The following is a 22,844-nucleotide window of genomic DNA, read 5'->3' as shown; positions in this document are numbered from 1 at the left end:
CGAATATTTGGAGTACTGTCGATATGGTGGCGAACTGTCATGTGGTGAATGAGTTCGAATTATTGTAGCATGTTTAGATGAGGCGTTATTATCACCGCCAACTGTTGGAGGCCCGCGTCCAAGTAACCATAATCTACAAATTTCTGCTAATTCCCTAGATACATGACCTTTAGCCCAACCTCCGTGCCATTTTTCAAATCTTGAATATTTCCGTCTTGATAAACGACAATGGCTCTGTAAAAAAAAAAATAAATAAATAAATAAAAACCAACGTGTGTATATAAAAGTAAAATTAATAATTGCTTGCTGTAATTGAAATAATTTTCCTTAAATCTTATGAATATATAAATAAAATAATTAGCACTGTTCGAAGGGGTAAGTACCAGAAGGTATGCATGCTCTCTTACTCACAGAAGGCCAGGAGTCTTTCATTGAAACCAGTAAGACAAAACAATTGCTACTGTTACTAATTTTTTAAATTACGGTTTACCTTAAGCACATGTCAGATATCTGATTGGTTCTTTTTCGATTGATCGGAAACCCAATGTAAGTGGAAAGTCTAGGGTTTTGTACAGGTTTTTCACCATCCATGCAACCTGGGCAAGATAATCTATCATCTAACTTAGTAGAAGTAAAGTAAAGTAATAGCCTATTTTTTCAGGCGGGGCTTAACGTCCAACTACCAGAATTAGGTGTAGTGGACGGAGGCGACTAGCAAACATACTTTACTGTAAATTTATTTTTATTAACCATTAAATAAAATCCAAGGCCTAAGACCGGGGAATCGAACCCAGAACCACAATACATATTAGCTTCGCAGGTTTCGCCTCTAACCGCTCGGCTACCGTGGCGCCTCTTAGTAGAAGTAGCTGATGTGATACAAGCACTTTCAAGTAACAGTATATTTACCATTCTACACTTAATTATTGAATCTCTTTCATGTAGTTCTGTACATAGTTTTTGAGTAGATTCATATTCATGGGAGGATAATAACAAAAATGATTGCCTAGCTAAAGAAGATCTCCCATAAAAACAGCAGTCAGACACGTTAAGGCAGCTCGTATAAATATATATATAAAAAAATGTATTCTTATAATACACAGCAACTATGCAACCGCCAAGTAAACTAATAGTTGGATTTTTATAAAACAGAAAGTTATAAATAATATCTAAGAGACCCCCAAAAGGCACATCTACATAAAATTCCGAATCGAATGACACCTCACTCATGAAAATCGGTTCACGCGTTTAGGCGCTACGTTGTTTACAAAAAAGGAAACAAGAACAAGAAGAACAAGAACAAGAACAAGAACATTTTTTGAAAAAGCCGTTTTTGCTCATTTTCGGCAACTTTTTTCTTGAAACCTATTAAATCTGGGTTGTTACAAAACAAATACAGTGATAAAGGAGGGTTTGCCCTATAATTTAAAGAAAATTTGGGAATTTTATCTTTTATAGAAAAAGAGAAAAAAAATTGTCAAAGTTGGGTGTTTTTCAACGTTACGCTTTTTCGTGCACATTTTGTCGATCAACCCTTATACAACTGTCCTACCGGACAGTTTTAATACAGAACTAGAAATAAATAAATGCGCACCTACTCAACTTGCAATTGAGGTACAAAAATTAAACACAAAATAAATCAAAAGTGAATAATAACTAAAATACGTAAACGCCAATTTTTGTTTACTATCTTCTTCCCTCTCTATTCGTAAATATTATATTAAAATCTACTAGTATGAGTTTTCGAAATAGAAATTCTGTCATCACTAAAAAAAAGTGAATCTAAGCAAATTAAAAAAAAAAGGTCATTCCCTCCTACAGTGTATGAATGATTTAGGTAAACAAACTCAGAAACTAATCTTAAATCGCGAGTAGCTCAAATTAGGTCTTCTTGTAGTTACTACCATTGGATCTAGTGATAAGATTTGGGACAAAATAAATCTACCAAAAATGCCCTTTACTAAATAGATTTTTCATTTTATGGCGATCATCTCGTAAACGATTTTCTTTCAAATTTAGTGAATTGTTTGCAAACCTGTAGGTCTATACATATATTAGTTTTTTAAAGAGGGAAATGATTATTACACTTCCATTTAAAGTGCTGTTTTAGATAATGTATATTAGATCTTAACAACTGTATCGTATAATGGAGGCTAAATTCCTTAAAGGGATTTTTTCCCGGTTACCACATATTTCTCAGAAAAACCACTCCTACCTTAATGTTTAGGTATAAAACAACCCAAACATTAATAGAACATAAAATTGTTAGATTTTTATTATTTATTAGCATTATTACTTTATTATTAATTAATATTAAATCAATCAATAATATTCTTTGCACTTTCACATTTTAAAAAAAAATCTAGATAAATCTTTCAAAAACAAAATACATTCCTCATGATTCTAACTTTTATTACTGCCATTACCATTCATTAGATTTTTAAATACATGCTACATTTATTATCAGAAAAAGTTACCCGACAACGAGGATAATCATAACAGTTACATGTTTGTTATTTTTTATAACTAAACAGAATTAACTGGGGAAAATTTTTGACTTTGCAATTTCTAACAATTTACTTACGGATGATCTAATCCTGTTATCTCAACTTTTCCCATTTAAAGATAAGAATGGCAGTGAATTGTACCCATCTATTTGTTTAGGTGAAACAGTTTAATCTCAAAAAATTGTTTCAAGAATGGGAGAAGATTCGATAATTTTTTTTTTTCAGCAATGTCTAGAACATGGTTCTTACAAGTGTGTTCAGTGAATATGCCTTTATGTTTCATGAACAATATTGAAATAAATAGCATAAATGTCGTAAAAGCTGTTATTTAATTTATCCCAAGGTTGAGAGAATTTGGTCAACTAGTCGTATCATACATACTTAATGTTGTATATGATCAGGGGTATTAATGTTTTATATTAAATTAAAAGAATAGGAAATATATACTATTTTTCTTAGCAATCCTGAGCCATGTAAAAATTGCATAAGGTGCTATCTATTTGTGTAAAAAAAAAAATCGAAATACGAATTAACACCGCATTCTTCGGATCGCGGACGTCTCAAAGTTTAACTAACCGATGCATTGGGGATACATAGTACTGAACATTTCTAAATTTTCATGTTCCACAACAAAAATATCAATTGAAATGAGATCCGCAATTATAAAAGAAATTGAAAACACTGGTCTAAAGAAAGGCCTTGTATTTATTGTTATTCTTTCTTGAAGGGCGCCATTGATACACGAATTTAATTGCAAAAATTAAATAAAAAACATTTTAAAGGCTTTTTCTCTCTCTCTGGTCATTGCCGAAAAAGAACCTTCTGTTAATAATTTCAGGCGTTACCATATAGAGTTTTAAATTAATTACTGATTGTTTTAAATTAATTTGATTAGTTTTTCCAGAGTTGTACACTCAATAACCTTATTGATAAACGAAATTACAAGTATTTTATTTGTTTAAACTTTTACTTAAACTAGAGTTAAATATTATTATTATTCCTGCATTAACCTTGAAACATTTTTTTGTTCTGATTTTAAAATATAACAGATTACATTGTAATTAATAAAACAAATTCACTACCAGGTAAGCTCTGGTGCTGAAGACATTCTACAATCTAACTTGGGGGATCTCACAAAAGAGGAGGAGAAAACACTATAACTGCATTTTAAGCGTTCTTCTCCAAACAGAGATGAATGTGTGTTAGAACGGCCCCCAGGATAATCATGGAGTCTCTACACATATCTGAAAGTTAAATGTTTGATAGAATAACTTTTAAAAATATTTATGGCTATATTACAATTAGTTATTTATTATTATTACTATTATTATTGGCGTCTAGGTAATCTTAAATATTTAGCGATAAAAAAAATAATAATAAAAATAGACCACAATGCCACAATGTTCCAGATAAGAAACTCCAATTTTTTTAAGACAATGTTTATGATTAACAATCTTGCATTTTGGGAGCTCAATATCGAGAACAAAACTGTATTTAATTAGTAATGCTTTACGAAATAACTGTGAACTCTTAATTATCACAATACAGATTAATGAAAGTTCAACAATAGATTAATATTTTCTTAAATAATTTCTAACACGCTAGTGACTACTGTTAACGTGAGACTAGAGCGAGTTCTTTACCTCTCACTACCAATAAAAAGTCGGCTTTACAAAATTAAATTACATAATTTTTTTTTTTTAGAAAAAAATAAAAATCAAGTGGATAAGAAATCAAATGTTTCAAGATTAATGCAGTTATCAAAATAAATACGAATAAAGCTTCAAACAGAAAATAAATAAAGAAATAAATACAAAAGAGATTGTTAATATTTATTTGGCAAGGACTGAAGTAATTTCGTTTTAGCAACCATATACTATGTAAAAAGCATACCAATTATTATTCCACTTAAGTCAGTGGATAAATAGTCCCTTTAAATGGTCCACACAGAACTAAACAATTAAGGTAATAACGTCACATAATTTGATTAAACAAAAATTCGGCTCAAAAACTGGGCAGTGTTTAATAACCAAAAAAAAATTGTTTTAAAAAAGTCATAAAATGGAGTAGGTATTAACAATGATTGCTCTTTGGTTAGTATAGCTCTGGATTTAGGATTTAGAAGATTCTTTAGAAACTACACGGGTTACTTTTACTGAGTGCTAATGGCGCTACCTTTAGATTTTTCTCTTCCTAGAAGACTTGGGTCTTAGAATACTGTCTGCTGATGTACGCTTGTATACAGGGGAAACCTAGTCTAGAGGCTGACTGATTCTTTGAAAGAGGCCAAAGATTTTTTTTGTATTGGTGCGTCTTTAATAAATCTGAATGTCTGATATAAATGGAAAAAATCCACTTTTCTTGGTTGATTTGAAATTAAAAACATCCTTATAATTTCCCATCTGTCTATTGCCTAGTTATTGTTTTCTTTTATTCCTCTTAACGTTAAAGGAGAAAGTATTCCGATTGTGACAAACTTTCTAAAACATCCATATCTTTTGATCCCGAGTTTTTATACGTTCTTTGATAGAGTGAGGGAAATATCTGACTTGATAATAAGTATGAATATTTTATGCTTACAACCTAAAGGTTTAGATCAAAATCCAAAATTTCCACTTCCATTTTTATAACTAATTTATTAATTTTCTTATAATTAACACACTTACAAATGAGGATCCCCCCCGGAAAAATTATTTTGGGTAATTGCAAGATAATCGTTTAGTTTCCGCCATTTTCTTGGCAACTTAATAAAAAAATTATTAAGTGAAAAAGTGTAATATGTTTCGCAATAAAATTTACAAGTTACAAACAAAGTGGAATATTTATTTCATATATTCTATTAAAGCAATGTAGCCTCCATCTATCTGCTCTGCAATATAAGACAAATTTAAAATCAGGCTGATTTCATCATTCTGGTGTGATAACTATTATTCATGAAATTTAGATTTCTCAGTTTTGTGATTTTGGTTTGTTTCACGATGCATCATTACATTTTTTTCTTTTAAGCTTTTGTTTCAGTTGTTGTTAAAATGTATATTTTATCTTACAGCTTTATATATATATTCCGTGTTTGAAGAAAAAGGCCAATAGTTGAATTAACCGAAAAAGCAACTTTTTCATGATTTTTGTCCTGAAAACACTTGAGTTAATTGTATTTACAACAAAGAGGCTCTACAAAGTGAAATTTCATTCCAAGAAAATAGATTTTTAGAACTTTTTGTTTGTAAGGAAATATATGGGGGAATCATCTCTTTAATGGGCCTATTTCAATAAATCGAACGGTGTTTCAAACAATGTAATATTATATTAAATCAGAAACATGTTGCTAAATTTTCTTCAACTTTGGTTATAAAATTTTGTTAAAAAAATAATGAGTGCAACATGAATAGTTATCAAGAATATATGAAACCAATTAAAAACTGATGAAGCAAAATCAAGTAAAGGAAACGTAAATTTGAAAAGAATGTTCGAAGATCGTTAGCCTTTTTGAATGAAAAGTGGAAAAAAAAAAAAATTAGCAAGAAGCATGCAAATAAAATGACGAAACTCTAAGCAGCATTGACCTAACCTAACCTAAACATCTATTCGACATACATAACACAGCTTAAACTTTTAAACAAACAACGATTAGATTAACACTGGGCCACATTTACCAATTAACGGAGAAAAAAGAAAGTTGAAAGTTTGCTGGTTTATTGTCAGAAATAATAACTGAAGAAGCTGGAGAAGTCTAGGAAACTGGGCCACAGTCCTCTAGGTAATGGCGGATAATCCTTATCCTCAGTGATACATCTGATGGCATTGGCTCTTGGCATCCAAGCTACTAGCATCTCTGGTTCAAATGAAGTTGGAGGAACAAAATTGGTAAATTAGAAAAATTTCGACCAAATCTAAGAGCGTTCTATTCCAAAAAGAACTAGGATTAACAGCGAACTTCTTGCAGAAGAAACTATTCTCTTATACCTATTTTTATATTTATATATCATTCAAACTAAGAATTCCAAAACATATTTAAATACTAACTGACGTTAGTTGGCAATATCCGTATATTGCACTAAAAGACCATTTAGAGTGAAACCTACCCCTGGCAACCACAGAACTGCTTTCCTAGTGAAATTATCAAATAAAAGTTAAATATTACTTGCACACTATGTAAATAAGATGTTAATGGAAAAATCAACGAATGTTTTGAGAAAAGCACAGGAAAGTGAACAAATTTTTCAATTAATTTTCTTCAATCGAATAGAATCGAACATTACCGTATCCTTCATTAAATAACATTTAGAGGGAACATAATCACCCAATATCCTTGAAGTCCTTGAAATACAAATTTTCTTGAGAATTTGTTTAAAAATAAAAGTGTAAACTTGATTTGCTAAGTTCGTAAACCAAGTTAATAAAGAAAATTATTAGAGCCAATTTGGCAGAAAATTTCAAAGGGAATTGTTTAATTCAGATAAGTGACACTTCCGGAAGAGAAACATAATACAAATATTAAGCTCGTATAGCCCCCAAAATATATTTTCATTATTTTCTAGTAGTAAGTATTATTTCTGTAAATCTCTGATAAAAATATTAAGCATTATTATTTTGTTAGTTACAAGGAGCTTTTATTTTTTATTGACTTCCGCAAAAATGCGTTTTTACAAAGAATTTATGGTTTTACGTATTTAAGAGATTTTGTTTTCTCAATCATTCTTTCTCCCTCAAGCACACACCAATTTTTAAAACAACATTCATAAGAGATCATTCAACTCAATTTTGAGTTTGTCACGATTGCAATACTTCTGTTTCACTAATAGTAAAGAAAAGAAGACAAAAGACCTTTAAAAAAAGATAATAAAATGGTAACTGACAAGACAAGAAATGTTTTCTACTTTCCACACACTATTTTCCTCTTAAAAGTTAAGTATTGTTTTCGTAAAGATTTTTCATTTTAATTTTTCACCTGAAATAATAACTTTTGAAGAATCTATACTCTTAAACCAGAAAAACTGGTTTTTAGAAATGTTCTTTTTACGTTTATGTGATCAGCCTAAATTAAAAACTGAAATTAGCCGATTGTTCGAATTGTATGGCAAAAACAAGAATAATATATAGCGTTTAGAAAAATTAAATGTCTTGACAAAATTATAGTTTGAATAAAACAAGATATTTTAGAAAAGCGAATTTACGGAATGTTTTTTTTAAAACTCGTCTACGATTATCTAGAAAAAAAAAATTGTAACGGAGTTGGTTTTTTGATTATAAAAAAAGGTATAAGACTTATGTTTGAAATATTTAATCAGATTATGTTACTGGGGAGCCGAGTCATGACTCTTTCTTAATCAGAGTCAAGGAACCAAAAACAAATATTGTACAAGTTGGTTAAGCAGTTGCATTAAGATAAAGCCCGCAAGAGATGTATTTATTTTTCGTCCAATTATCGACCTTCGACTCTCTTCATGTTTGTGTAAAGTTCGATTTCCGATAAAAATACTCAAGTTCGAATCCAGCTGCCGGTCTTTTGGATTTTTTTTCTTCTAAGGAGCTTCTTACAGATAACAGAAAACGCAATAAGAATTTAGAAATAGTATAAGAGTAAACATGTATATCTAAAACAACTGGGATTAAAAACGTTCACTCCAGTAAGTACTACCGAACAGATTTTCTTTTTAGATTATAAAATGCTTTCTTTCTCATCTAAACGACTCTCAGTCATTACAATAATTTTTCCATGAAAAAAAAAAACCAATAAAATTTCTAATATAATAAACATTTTCAGAAGAAAAAATTAAAATTAAATTTGTTATGACTTCATTAATCAAATTCCTTTAATTATTTTATCCGGTCATTATTCGATCATTATAAAATGTTACATAACGTCAAATCTTTTGTACTGAGAGAAATCGTAAACACAAATTCAAATAGAATAAGTTAGAAACAAGATTATGTTCGATCCGACAAAAGCTTGGAATTCTATGCATGAAAAGAATCATAAAGTACAATCTCTTCTAGTTTCTAGGAAACACCTGGTAAAAGAGGAATGGACAGAAGTAGGGCATCAAATGGGTCAATACAAGATGGGGACTAGATTCAGCCTTGTGCAGGACTGCATTCATTTGAAAGAAGTGATCACCAGCCTTTGCTATTACAGAGGACATCTTAAGTAAAAAAAAAAAAGGAATACACAGCCTCATGTATAGTTAAAATAATCTGTTTGATTACAATTATTTTCTTTAATTTATCTCTAAAGAGGTAGAACATGAACACCAATCATTCTCATTTATTCGATTGAAAAAAACCTACCAACAATCCTGATTGTATTTAAAATTACTATCTTGTGCATTATTATAATTACTTGTCAAAAAGTAGACTTCCTTTTGAAAAGAAAACGGAAACAGATTCTGGTGTTTGAAGAAAGCTTTAAAATAGAATTCGAATAATTAAATTTTGACCACGAATCGAATCGAATCCACTTCAAGAAATTGGTTACTTTTTCTAAATGAAATAAAATGCCTTATTATTAGTCGGTTAGAACTTTTCAAAAAATCATTTCCATTGTTTTAAAAATTAATGAAAAAAAAGGAAGAAAATCTATTATATTCTGTGAGTAGTTTCTTTTCATAAAATGAATTACAATTAAAAAAAAAAAAAATGACGATGAGTAGAAAAATAATCTCAATTGTTTTTTCCCCTAAGGAAAGCTTAAATGTTAGTGTTGAAGCATGAAGTATTGAAGAGAAAGGCACCATACCTGTTTAGCTCTTGTAAATGCTCCTTTTCGGTATAGTACACAATTATTCGCCACATACAATATCTTATCGTTTGTTGTTTGGAACAGACACTGCGAGTGGTCAAGGTTTGATTCCTCCAATTTATTTGAACTGAAAGTAAACAAAAGATTATATTTCTATTTATTACTAAGGTTAAAGGCTTATATTGTAATATTTAAAAAACTCTTTCGCTGCAATACAATTAAAAGGGTAAACTTAAAATCTTCCCATATCTAATTTTCTCCAGCGAAAGTTGGAGTCGTGGATATAGCCTATAATTGCTTTTAACACCATATAATATATTTTACCATATAACCATGATGCGTTAAAATACTGAAGTAAATTATCTACAACTGATACCCTACAATTTCATCTTCATTAGAACAGAAGTTTAACCTAGTAAAAGCAATCAACTCTGCATGTTCTTACTGTTAATAAGAGTATAAACATTTTGTTATCGAGCGGATCACTGTCCTTTAAATAGTTATTGATTTGCTTACATCCGCAAAACTATTAGACAAAGGATAATTTTATGCTTTAAAGTTTCATCTGTGCCATAGAGTAAGTTTGAGGAACTCACGTTTACAATTTGAAATTCAAATTTAAACTTAAAGTGATATTCAGCAGTTCTAATCACTGGTAGCCCCACTCTGTCAAAAAAAATAAATAGTATATACCGAAGAATATTTATTAACTTCGAAACCCCAAGCTTAATAATTGTTAAAAAAATTTGCATTTAAAGAAAACTATATTAGTTTTAATTATATACTTAACTATTTCATTAAATACTTTTAATATTTTTTGTCTAATAAGTATACTTTTAAAATAATAACTCATACCTGTTGTCAGGGTGTTTATTTTTTGACCATCTCTTCAAATTCCGATGTAAGTAGACTGCTTTTTTACTCCAGTTCTCTCGATCATCCACATTCATCTGGCAATTCGAACAAAAACAGAATGAAGAAAAGGAATTTTCTTGTTAAAGAAAATATATTTATATTTATGAAATAATTTTACTAAAAGAGACTATCCTAGTTAACAAGTCATAGACGGGTCAGATTTGCACTTTTGTTTATATTGCTTCCAGTGGACAATGGCCTTGTACTTCTAAAGAGATTTATGCGATATAATGTAAGAATGTTGAAGAACTAAATTAGATCAATTATTTGTTTAGAATAATTATTAAATTAAATTTTCTAGGTCGCGGCGAAATGGGCTCTTTGGTCAACACCCATGAAATCCTACAATTAGGTACTTAGTTTTTTTACTCTATTTTTAACAGAGGCTCATGAGCAACCAAATTTGTTCATGTACTTCTTAAAATATATTAGGTATTTTCCTCTCTTTCACCTAAAAGATAATGCAATTGTTATAAGATCAGACTCACTAATTCAATTGCATATCAGTAACAATTTTTTGGTTTTAAAAGATAAGAAATTGCAATTGTTAGCACGATTCGGAGCATGTTGCTTTTGCTGACATCTTCAACACGGTTCGGTCGTAAAGCTTATTTCTAGAATAATTAGTGAACAGAATATTTTTCACATAACGAAAAATAAATATCAATTTGCTTAAGAATCCATAAAACTATGAACTAAATGAATTCATGGAAATATTTATAACCAATTCAGTAACAGAACATAATCGTTATTAACTTATATTTATAACTAATGATACAATTTATTAATAATGAAAGCAACACTTACTGACCTTGTCGTTGGCGCTAATGCTATCAATATATTCGTCCCATTTGGCCGCTGCGGACTGTGCTGCAGATTCTTGTGCATTATTTTGCAGAGAATTGCCTTTTTCTGTTTCTTCTTCTTCATTTTCCGAGTCCAATAACTCTACAGTCACCTTACAATCTTCTTTATACTATAAAACACACAGTCAACAAGTTGCTAGAGTATTATTTTTTGAATAATGAAATCCTAACTTTCATTTATTTTAATACTAAATTTGTAATAAATGTTTATTTTAATATTGTGTAGGTGGGGGCAAAACCGCCCCAATTAATAATCAATCAACGTTATCCTCATTTGGCAAAATGGTGAAAAAAAATAGTAGTTCTATAAACGAATTGTTCACACCATAAATCTTGGTGTTTGCGAATATCAAGTATAATTATAGCTAGTGAAACTATATTATGTTATCATTCAGTCATAAAAACATATACGACACACACCACAGATAAAACTGACCATTACATCTATCCAATTATTCCCCCATGCCGTTTAAATGTAATATAAACACGTTTGAACAAATTCAAATGAAATAAGTATAAACTTAACATTACTCATACATTCCAGATTATTAAACAAAATTCATATTGTTGGGGAAGAGTTCTCAACATTCCTAAAACCCGAATAAAACAAACAAGACCATTATATTCAAGATGGGATTCTCAATATTTCAACCGAACCTGCTGTATTTAAACCTTACCTATTAACTCATTTTAATACTCCAATACTCATTAAAGCCAACTACACTGCCTAGCTATTCTATTCTCGTTTAGCGTAGAATCAATGATGAAAAAATAATAACTTCTTAACAAATGTTTATACAGTAAACTGTCGAGACGATAACGATTTTTATTTTATTTTTGAGCTAATTTTTTACATTTAGACACATTTTCTACTTTTTCTGTCTCAGGGGACCTCAAAAGTATTTTTTTAACTTCTTTCTTAGCAAGATACATACTATATATATTTTGTAGCAATTATCTCCCGCAAGAACAGTTGTAGCGGCTCTGAGGTAACCAGATTCAGCTGACTGCCTGCTAGCTGAACCGTTACACGTTCCTCCAGCACCTCCTTTTAACCTGTACTTGGTATGCAGCCGATAGCATTCAACACATGTTTCTTCCGTTACTAATTGCTGCAACTAAAAGAAAAAAAAAATCCTTTAACTTGGGTGCTATCCAAACAATAATAATTTTTATTATTATTAAAATACAAAAGTGCTATCTACAAAAATATATATACCTGCCTAACTGCGTATGTTACAATTCTATCAAGAGTAAAGCCAACGTAAGCATGAATCCCGAACATATTTCTTAGGGTATCTTCATATGTGGTTGGATCCATGCTACAATCAAGTACACTTTTTACCATGTCTAACATTACAGCGTAACAATCTTGACAATGTTCTAAAAAAAAAAATTAGAAAATCGAAAAAATATTTAAAACTCATTTAAAGCCAAATTATTACCTATGTAAATGTTGCATAAAAATAAATAAAATACCATTTGGTTTCAGCCTAAGCGCAACAGCTGTAGATTCTTTCCTATTTATACTATTGGCAGCTTCTTCTTCAGATATTTTAACAGATCTTTCTAACATCTTTGCCAGACGTTCACAAAGTATTTGATGAAGACGAAGGAACAAATACCAGCTATTATTCCCATAGAATAACGTGTACTCGTCATCCTGAAATAGGTTACCAATTACAGCATAATTAGTACAGATTAACAAACAATCTTGTGCGTGGTAAAAGCAAATTAATGCTATATTTCTACTAGTTCACACTTCAAATAAAAAAACAGAAGTAAAAATAGATGTAGTCTAAACATTTTTACAATTTATTCTTAGAGCAGTCTAAACATTTGAACTGTTTATTCTTAGAATATTTTTTTTAACCTTTTTGAAGAAATTTATTTGATACTTGTTTATTATTTATTTATTTAAATGCACGAGCTTCTTCTCCTATGGCCAACATTTAACTTCAGTTGCTACGTTCCGCTCTGTTTGAACCGTTGACTTTATGAAAATAGATGTGATACCTTAAGTAACTTATTAGAAAACTAGTCAGTTTGGAGGAGCTGATTTATTATGTGAAAAAATTTAAAGAAGGTTTGTAATGACTGAACTGAGTTGATAATCCTACCACATTTTTATATATTCAACTTAAATAATCAAGTCACAAAAGCCGACTTCTTAAAAAATTATAAGTTTAATTATTTATGTACGCCCTTTTCCAAAGTGCTGAGTCATTTAAAAGGACAAAGACATTGGTAATTAAGGACATGTCTTTTTATAGCACTCTAAAAAATAACCATCCACTTATTATGAAATAAGGAATGGACTCCAAGGTGCCTCTTTCAATTTCGAACTCGTAAACTTTCAAGTTTTGTTAGATGTGGGGGGTTTCGAAAGTTATAGCATAATTTTAATTGTAATTTTATCTTTTATATTATTTCTATTTTAATGTATGCTTCTAGTTTACAAATAAAACACACTGAAATAACGCTACAAAAAGAACTTGAAAAGTAGCTTCCGGAAAACTCCCCTGAGTACAATTTTCAAATGAAAAATATTACATTTAAAACTATAAATTTAGTTTTAGTTCAGTGTAGTTCTAGGATTAATTTAAATTAAAAATTAATAAGTTTAAAAAAGCAAGTAATTAAACATTACCAGGTACTGGGTTGGTGAAACTCTATCATTAACATTTTCTTGTTTGACCTTCGAGCTATCACTATTAGTATTGCAAGTTGTTTCATTAGATGATGCACCGGCATGCGACCTTGACGCCATCGTACTATCGTTCTTGTTATTACTGGGAGGAACTGAGTTACTATTTGTAGGACCATTACTCTCTTTACTCAGCCCGCCGCCATCAACTTCTATTTTCTCATCTAAAATACAAAAGGTATAATATAATAATGGTAAATAAACTAAAAAAAAAGTTTACTGAAATTCAGATTGACTTATGTTGCAGCGACTGTTTAGGAAAGTTAAGCTTTCACGATTATGAAATTTCTCAGATATTTCAATAAGATATGCAAAATAGTGATTTAAAATTGAATTAAAACCCCTTAAGTCGTTGACAAGCCTTTAGGTAAAAATAAATAAATATTATGAGAAATAATGTGTAGAACATGTTTGCCTCAATCTGTCTTACCGAAGATGTCTTCATAGAGTAAGTTATCAAAGGCATATTAATATTAGGAGCGTTGTGACAGTGGACCATATTTCCGTTGAACACTGTGTATTTGCAACTCCTCTAAACATAAACTTTTAACTTAGAACGTTCTTTAAAAAATTAATCGAAATTTACCAAATTATGGCTGTGCTCTCGTGAATTTAATCTTGGAAGTTTTTTTTAAACATTTACTGCACCTAGCTTTCGCCCAACAATCAAGATTTATTGGGTTTTAAGAGATCGAAAAAGAACATTAAACCATTATAAGAAAATAACGATAGAATCTTTTCACTACACTAAACTTATTAAAAATCATCAATGCAATTTATTTACCAGTGGAATCCCTTTCATCGTCGCTCAGTTCTTGCCGCGGATGATGAAACAGATCTGGTAGGAATTGTCTTAATAACTGTTTTATTCTAGTTTTATCTTGTTTGTGAATAGTTGTTTGCCTTTTCACATGATAGATTAACAAATTTGCAGCATCATCCAAAACAGATCTGTCACAATATGTAAACATCATATGTGGTCCATTTTTACCTTCTTCACTCTCATTACGCTGCAGTAAACAAAATATTTATATTTAATAAACACATTACTAAGTTATAATAAATGAGAAATTAATATTGTTTTGTACACAAAAATATATATATTAAATAACTCTTACCTCATCATAAGCAAGTTCAATTTCGTTGATTAGTGATTTGGATCTTAAAGCCTTGAGATCGTTTTGCTTAAAATTAATACCTTGATGATCAAGAGACTTGAGGTAGAATTTTTCATTTTGTTCTCGCCATGTTTTGTTGAATCCCTTTATAAAAAAAAATAAAGTAAATAGATAAAAAATAAGAACAATAATTAATTGAAAGAATTCACAAAAAATCTATGCAACTACTTTAATATCTGACACAATAAATTACCTTTTGTGCTTGTCGCCATTCGATTTCTTTCCCTTTTAGTCTTTTAAGTACTATTGGGACAGCTACACTTGGATTCTTTTTAAGGCCATCAATTATATCCGTGGCTTTTTCACCATATATTCTACAAAAATATTAATTTGATGAAAATTCAGTAACTAACCCTCAAAACTAAACCCCAGGTTTATAGGTATGTAATAATTTTATAATCCTAAGAATAGAGTGACTTAAAATGATAAAGTTTGCTGTATACAAATAAAATGATAACCAAAGAGTCAACGTTTCGGATCCCAGATTTTTTTTAACGTAAACGTTTGGCAGAAACCAGTAAAAATATCCTAATTGTCAAAAAAAAAACTTTTGTTAAAAGTGCAGTCCCTTAGAAAATTCACCCCACAATTACTTATTTGGGGAAATTAATATGAAGACGCAAAAAAAATGTTTTCGTCAAAGTGTATCTTGGCATAACAAACTTCTGATGATGATGAACCTTTAATTGGTAATCCAGCTCAATTGTAGACATTTTTAGGCTGGAAACATAGTGGAGCGGCGAGTAAAGCGGTAATGATAGTTGCTTCAAATCAGAGAGAGCGACGAGCAAAGAGTCGCATGCACATAGTGACGAGTTAAGTCACGTTCTCCTTTCGACGAGACATGATGGAGGAATTATTTCTACAAGAAAATTCTTTATTGAAAATTTGGTATTTTCAGCAAGCAGGAGCTGCAGTGTTAATGATATGAACAGGACTAGACATGAACATGGTGAATTCCGTCAATTGTACCAATAACTTCGGGAGCATCCTGGCAAGTTTCATTCGTATTTTCGAATGCCTATTTCATCATTTAATTACATACTAACCAGTGTTGAAGGCATGTTAATCAAGAAAAGAACGAATTTCAATGATAACCACATTAATCTTGTTCCATTTCTTATCCAACACAAATCGGATGAGAAGTAGAGGATCCTTTTGGTCTCGCAGAGGTTTCTTTAAAGAAAACTACACCAATAAATGCAGCAATATCCATTTTAACCTTTGAAAATTGAGCGCGATAAGAGCGAAGAAATCAAACAAGTCACAACGTGTTGCTCTACTCTCTCTCTTGGTAGCGTTGCTTTATCTTCGCTTTGCCCCCCACTATGCGCGGTCCCATATGTTAGCTTGTGTTTGTTTTCGCCGCTCTACTGTTTCCAGCGTTAGTAGTTTCAACGCTCTCATATTTTTACAGCTAACCATGATTCTTTTGTCAGTTAAATAGTTATGACAAGTTTTCATATAAATTTTAATTCAGTTATAATGGATCAAAAATTTGGTGAAAAAATGCATTAGGATGCCACATTAATTTCTTTGTTGAACTAAACAAGTTATTTGACGACTAAATATTCAAAAGTATGCTAATTAAACCAGTTTATGGAAGTTTAATTAATGGTTGACTTTATTGTTAGAATTATAGGTACATACCTATAAATTTTTCTGAGAAAGCATTAATAAATTTTTAAAAACATAATATTGTAAGCCCCGTATCTGGCAGTAAACAAAACTAAAAGTTTACTGTCAAATTAAGGCACTTTTAATATAAGGAGCTGTGAATGTTATGACAGAGGCTTTTAAAGTCTTAACAGAAACGCAACTCCTTTAATGATTCCCTAACTTGTACTACTTCTAAAAGTGTAGGTAAAACAAACACACTTCATCTAGAAAGATCCTAACAGGTGTACGGAATAATGCTTGTGTAACTACTTTATGTAAGCAACAAAATTAGTGAAGGTTTAATGCACGAATCTAGCTTCACTTTCTTAAATTACCGAAAATCAAGTTTCTTTTTATAGAAAAAACTTGAAACTTTAAAAAAAAAGTATTTTTGAGGAAATTTTCTTAAATTTGAAAAAATTACATGGACATTTAGAATTTAAGATCATTAAATTTTATACGAAAATTTATTGACTTCCCTAAAATTTAGTGTTTCTTTGAAATTATGATTATTCCTTTACACAAAAAAAGGTTCTAAACAATATTTTTTCTTAAAGAGAATTTTACCTACAACTGATGTAATTTCAGTCTACCTCATTTACTCCTTCTGACAACATTAAGAGTATTTTTTGACACTTATAATAATTAAAAATACCTTTTGATGGCTCTAATGTGTATTGTGGGAGATGAACCTCCGAGGGTGTCATCAAGCCTGAATTTTGTTAGTTCTTCAGGTGCCATTCTTGACATTTTCTTCTGTACGCCTTCCAGTATACGAATAGTTGCTGCATTAGATTCTATCACAAGATCCAACTAGAAAATAATAAAACCATATTGAAATTATTTTAAAACATTTTTACCTATCCTAAAATTTTCACTAACTATTCCAGGTTCCTGGATATTTTCAGATGAATACGTGTCTAAATCCAGAAACAACCTTTTTTTGTTTTATTATCATTGATGATTGATGAAATAGAATTACCTCAAATCTTTCATCTTCACAGCGGTAGATATATTCTTCATATTGTGTCTTCCTTGAAGTAACAAAGGTAGAATCTTCGCTCCATGTTGGAAACGAGACCCAAGTATCATTGAGAACTTGTTTACAAAGAAAATTTCTTCCAGAACACTTGGGTGGTGGAACATGTTTTGGTAGTGCACAATAGCTTGCACCAATCCTCTTACATGTTGAAAAATCTAGAAAAAAATATAAAATTGAAATTCAAAGTACATTTAAACAATATTAATTAGTAATTAAAATCACATAAAACATTTGATAGGAGCCAACGATTCTTAAGATTCATGAATTGAGTATTATTGTAACTGGCTTTTGGTAAATAGTAGTTATATGTGTTCCCAAAATGACTCGACATAGTGATATATAACTCTGAACTGTAATCGCATCAGAAAGAGCACCATCCACACTAAAAAGGTAACGTTTACTCATTTGGATGTAGAAGCTCGACATTCTATTCGCGTTTACAACAAAAAAATGTATAATTTTATATGCTTAACAACTCTAAGGAGTTCGATCAATGAAATTTATAACAAGAAAATGTTTTAGTGGCGATCCGAATAAAACTTAACTTATAATATTGAACAAAAATGCAAAAAATATACTTTAAATATTCCTTCCAATTCAATCAATCAAGTGAAAGATTTTAGATGGTTTCTGAATAAATGCAAGGATTGAATTCCCTCTCTTTCTTTTAAATTTGAAACTTTCGACAATTTTGCTTTCTATTATCACTAAATTAATCAATTAGTAATTACACCATTGACATAGTGAATAAGTGAACATTCATTGCACACTATCTAGCGGTGATTCTTCATATCTATCGTACTTCGCATGCCTCCACTTTTTGTCACCACCAACATCCAACACCCTTTACTAATATTAATTTCATCAGTGCTATAACAAGAAATATTCAAGGCTCGTTCTTTCAAGTACTTTCTCTATTTCTTTTCCAAAACAAAACAATGGAAAGAGCCTAAACTGTTTCAAATTGCTTTTCTGAAAGGCAGGTTTTTTTTCTATTTTGGAGCAAACAATATTCTCCTGTCTCTACTCAATCGTATTCACCGCTTGAGACTACTTTTTTCATAATATCTCATTCTAAATGTTTTAAGAAGGCGCTTATATTGTCCGAGAAAAGATAATTCAGCCAGGACTACGGAAACTTTCTGATACAAATCTGGTCGAAGAACTCGAATCATCTTCATATTATAAATGTTTGGATAACTATCATGTCAAGTTAAAAATGAGGCATAGGATCCGTACATAAATTCCAGTCGAAGGTTTCAAAAAGGATACCCTGTTGTTCGGTGCAGTAAATTTTAGGCTCCTAGTAAATTATAAATTATTTTTTTCTCTTAATTATTTTCGCATTCTCTCTCTAACAAATACACTAAAATGCTTCACAATATTACTGTCCTAATCTTCGCTAAAACCATTTCCTTACTCCAGAATTCAAATATATTATTTTCAGCGAATCTCATTCATTACAATCATTTTTAGGACTTATACAACAAGTAATGTTTTATTTAAGGGTAACTTTCAATTAATTATTGTGATAAAAACTTGTAAGAATTTCTATTATCCCAATTAAGAATATCTAGTTTAACCACTATTTTATTATCATTATTTTTATTTATTTATTTTTTTAATATTTTTTTTTTAGTTGAGTGTAACTGCGCCTTGAAACATTTTTTTCGAATTCTAAGTACCTTTCTCAGTTAGGTTATAAGTTAGACCAGTGATGGCGAACCTATGACCAGCGGGTCAGACACTGACCCGCGCAAGCTTTTTCACTGACCCACAATTGCTAGGCAACCATTTGTTTGTTTACGCGGGATGATATAGATTTTCTAATTGTGTGGATAATTTATATTCTATCTGTATTTTTTTTAATCACGCATTGACACAAAAGCAATTTAAATGCTATCTATAACCTTTAATTTGATCATTACAATTCTAAAACGCAAGTGACGACAAATGCTTTTGTAGTATTTGAAATAAAGCAAAAATGTATAATTTTACTCATATTTTGTTTGCTAAAAAAAATCGACAACCCAAAGCAAATAACCATATTTAGATTTTTCTTCAGATAAAACCCATACTTCCATAGCACTTGTTTCGTCCCGTTTTACCCGTTATGCTAACTGAATTTTAAAGATGTTTAGTTTTGAAAATATTCAGTTTAACATTTTTAACTTAACTCTTGTGCAAATGGGCCCAAGAGCTAGTACTAAAAAAAAAAAAAAAAAAAAAAAAATGAACCAAATTTGACCCACGTCTCAAAAAGGTTCGCCATCCCTGAGTTAGACAAATGCCAATTTTCTCTACATTAAAAAGCCCTCTTACGAGGGACATAGTATAATGTTTAGCCTTCATTTGTGGCAGAAGCACTGGATCGCTATTTACAAATAAATTAAAACTAATTTGAGAATAATTATACATACACATTCTCTTGAATTATTTTTGTCGCAGACACTGCACTAAATATTAATTTTTTTTTTTTTTTACAATATTTTGTAAAGTTTAATAAATTTACCTATATCCGCTGTAGCAGCAGTAGTGACCAAATCTGGCCGAGTATCATGAGGGATGGGCCTGAGTGGTAGTTGTTCGTGAGAAGACTGTGGTGTAGCTGTAGCATGTGTTGGCGCGCAGCTCGCTTGAGAATGATGAGACGGAGGTGGTGGACTGGCACTGTTACCACCTCCGCCTCCGCTTGTCAATCCAGTATCACCTCTCCCCAACATATCCTTGAACCAAGCCAGCACGTCAGGACACCGTGATAGCAATGGTGTGATCAGGCAGAGCAGTTCACACCTAGAGATGATCTCAAGGTTGAACAGATGGCAGCATCGCAGAAGATTCTCGTATGCTTGAGGATTCCTCAACTGCCGCTTTATCTGAAGAGCAGCCATAACACAAGGACGTATTCGTAATAAAAACTAACAAAAAAACGTGAGAAGAAAAAGGTGCGGAAACTACTAAAGCGATCCAAATGGGGCACTAAGACATTCAAAATCTCAATTCTCTTTCAATAAAGAAGTAGCACTTAGCAAATAATAAGAAACCAAACTACACCAACAAAACTCCTAGAAGCTAAATAAAAAAAGAAGCTTTTACTAAAAGTGAAAAATCCTAAGTGTAGATAGTGCAAAATTAATAAAGCTAAAATATAAATAATAGTGTGGCTACAAAAAAAAAAAAAGAGTTAATTTTTATAAATTAGTAAATCCAAACAAAAAAGCAGGTAAGGTCTTCATTAACATTCACAGCAAACCAAAACCACTGTTATATGGATCCCAGTAACAAAATCACTGATGTACACAAAAAAATATGGCAAATAATAATAGATTAATTATGCAAAATCCACAAAGTTTACAATAAACTAAAAATAGATGATACGAAATTAATATATGTATATAAAGATAATTCTATAAGAAGGATGACTATTTCCATTGATTGATGAATGGAAGGGAACTAAATATAAGCTCATAATATTTTGATTTACAGCGATTTTAAGTATTTACTTTTGAAAAAATTTACTGTGTACTGCTCTTTATTCAATCAAAAAACAAAATATTCTTAAGTAACAGTAACATGTTCTTATTATAGATGTTTTAAGATTAAATGACTGAACTTCATAAATAAGTCTGGAAAAAACAGAACAAGAACTCTGGACAATACATCAAAATATTTTCTGAGAGATTCTAGCACATTTTTAGCCGACTTTCTTCTGTATTTACCGAAATATATAATACTTAACATTTACCAACATTTCTACAATATTAACGAAGCGATAATAAAATGAAAATAAAGGTGATAAATGTCCCAACTTTACAACTCTCCCAAAGTTTCTTATTTGTAATTTTCTGCAATGTTCAAAATAAAACTCATGTGGTTTAGGATGAGTTCTACAACTTTAAGAGAAAATCGTAAAATTTGTAACGAAAAATTAATACTAAGGAATAGAATAAAAATTCATCACTTTGAACGAAAGAAAATTTTTTTCTAACATGGTTAATAATGGAACATCAATATCACATAAATTTCAATGTCCTAGTATAATGAGTATGGTACATTGAAATATAAAATTTAACATTAAAAATCGGATGGTCAGCACAAAATAATAAATAAGTTATCTTTTTCTTTTTTCAAGTTTACTTCTTAAAAAATAGTGATCTTATTTAGTGTCCAAAACAATAAACTCGCCAAAAATATCTTCTAAAATTTAAACCGTTAATCGCTAAAAAAAGATGGCATTTAAATTGCAACACGTAGGAAGGTTATCATATCCTTCCAAAGAAAAGATTGTGGACTCTGCGGACTACACCCGCCGATTATATTAATATTTGCAGATTCCTCTTAAACTTCCCGTATCATTTACTAGGAGGTTGACAAGTGATGTTAAATAAAGTAATACACTATAATTACTTTAGTAACCTTAAAATTGCTTATTCGAAGTTTGAATTCGAATAACAAAACTATAAGCGCAAAATATGTATCAAATTTTATCAAATCAATCTATCTCATCATCACCATCACCCTTCAATTGAATTATAGAGTATAGAATTATTATAAAGTAGTACAAAATAAACGATTTATATATGTAAGATAAGCCAAACCATCATAAGAACGGGAATTAACAATGTTTAAATATTTAATTTCTTATTTTTTTTTATCTGGATAAAACTTAGATTATATTTAAATTAACTTCCATTAATATTTAAATCAATTATTATAACTAACTGCTGATCAAATCATTGACTAGGGATTGTTTGATATGTTGGCACTGCGTTCAAAGAGGTTATCTGCAGAAAAAATATCTTCTGTTACTTAAGGTTCCAATTAATGATATAATCGTAATTTAAAATGAATATCTGTTGTCATTTTTTAACTTCTTCTACTTCACATATTTTCTTTTAAAACATTTCAATGAACTTTTAAGTTATGGTGCTTTGACGGGTACATCTGAAAAGAATGAGGTATATCCTTGCTTCTTTCTAATCAATCGAGAGTTTTTGTTATAAGTTCCTTACAAACCAATGTCCAGAGAATAATACTAAAATAGCCAGACGCGCGCAGGTGGACTTCTGGTGTGTCGCAATATCAATTATAGAAGTTTTGCACAGATAAAGAAAACGTGGTACAATGAGGAAAAAAAAATAAAATAAAAATAATCCTAGCCAAAAAATTAAAACAAGAAATTGGTTATACATGCAAAAAAAATAATTATAAGTTAATAAGAATTAAAATAT

At 30.3% G+C, this 22,844-nt stretch overlaps 1 protein-coding gene across 14 annotated transcripts in view; it reads right to left on the bottom strand.

Moving 5' to 3' along the window:
• Sin3A (SIN3 transcription regulator family member A) overlaps window positions 1–22,844 on the bottom strand; it is a 41,456-nt gene that overhangs the window by 3,170 nt on the left and 15,442 nt on the right. For 11 of the 14 annotated variants that reach the window (XM_074127900.1, XM_074127906.1, XM_074127903.1 and 8 more), the window contains exons 12-25: window positions 20,126–20,489; window positions 17,554–17,768; window positions 17,227–17,384; window positions 15,106–15,226; window positions 14,853–14,996; window positions 14,519–14,744; window positions 13,678–13,898; window positions 12,507–12,690; window positions 12,247–12,410; window positions 11,963–12,145; window positions 10,973–11,137; window positions 10,102–10,196; window positions 9,244–9,373; window positions 1–234 (exon numbers count right to left, since the gene is read on the bottom strand). In XM_074127900.1, coding sequence (XP_073984001.1) covers window positions 1–234; window positions 9,244–9,373; window positions 10,102–10,196; window positions 10,973–11,137; window positions 11,963–12,145; window positions 12,247–12,410; window positions 12,507–12,690; window positions 13,678–13,898; window positions 14,519–14,744; window positions 14,853–14,996; window positions 15,106–15,226; window positions 17,227–17,384; window positions 17,554–17,768; window positions 20,126–20,489 — 2,604 coding nt within the window. Of the gene's footprint in view, window positions 235–3,589; window positions 3,752–9,243; window positions 9,374–10,101; window positions 10,197–10,968; window positions 11,138–11,962; window positions 12,146–12,246; window positions 12,411–12,506; window positions 12,691–13,677; window positions 13,899–14,518; window positions 14,745–14,852; window positions 14,997–15,105; window positions 15,227–17,226; window positions 17,385–17,553; window positions 17,769–20,125; window positions 20,490–22,844 lie in introns of all 14 variants that reach the window. The other 3 variants (XR_012458396.1, XR_012458397.1, XM_074127912.1) reach the window with 3 other exon arrangements.

Source organism: Rhodnius prolixus, unplaced genomic scaffold (assembly GCF_049639745.1).
Source record: "Rhodnius prolixus isolate KJV_2025 unplaced genomic scaffold, Rpr scaffold_9, whole genome shotgun sequence".
Lineage (NCBI taxonomy): Eukaryota > Metazoa > Arthropoda > Insecta > Hemiptera > Reduviidae > Rhodnius > Rhodnius prolixus.
Note: the sequence above shows the minus strand (reverse complement) of the source record. Positions and strands in the feature narration are given on the sequence as shown.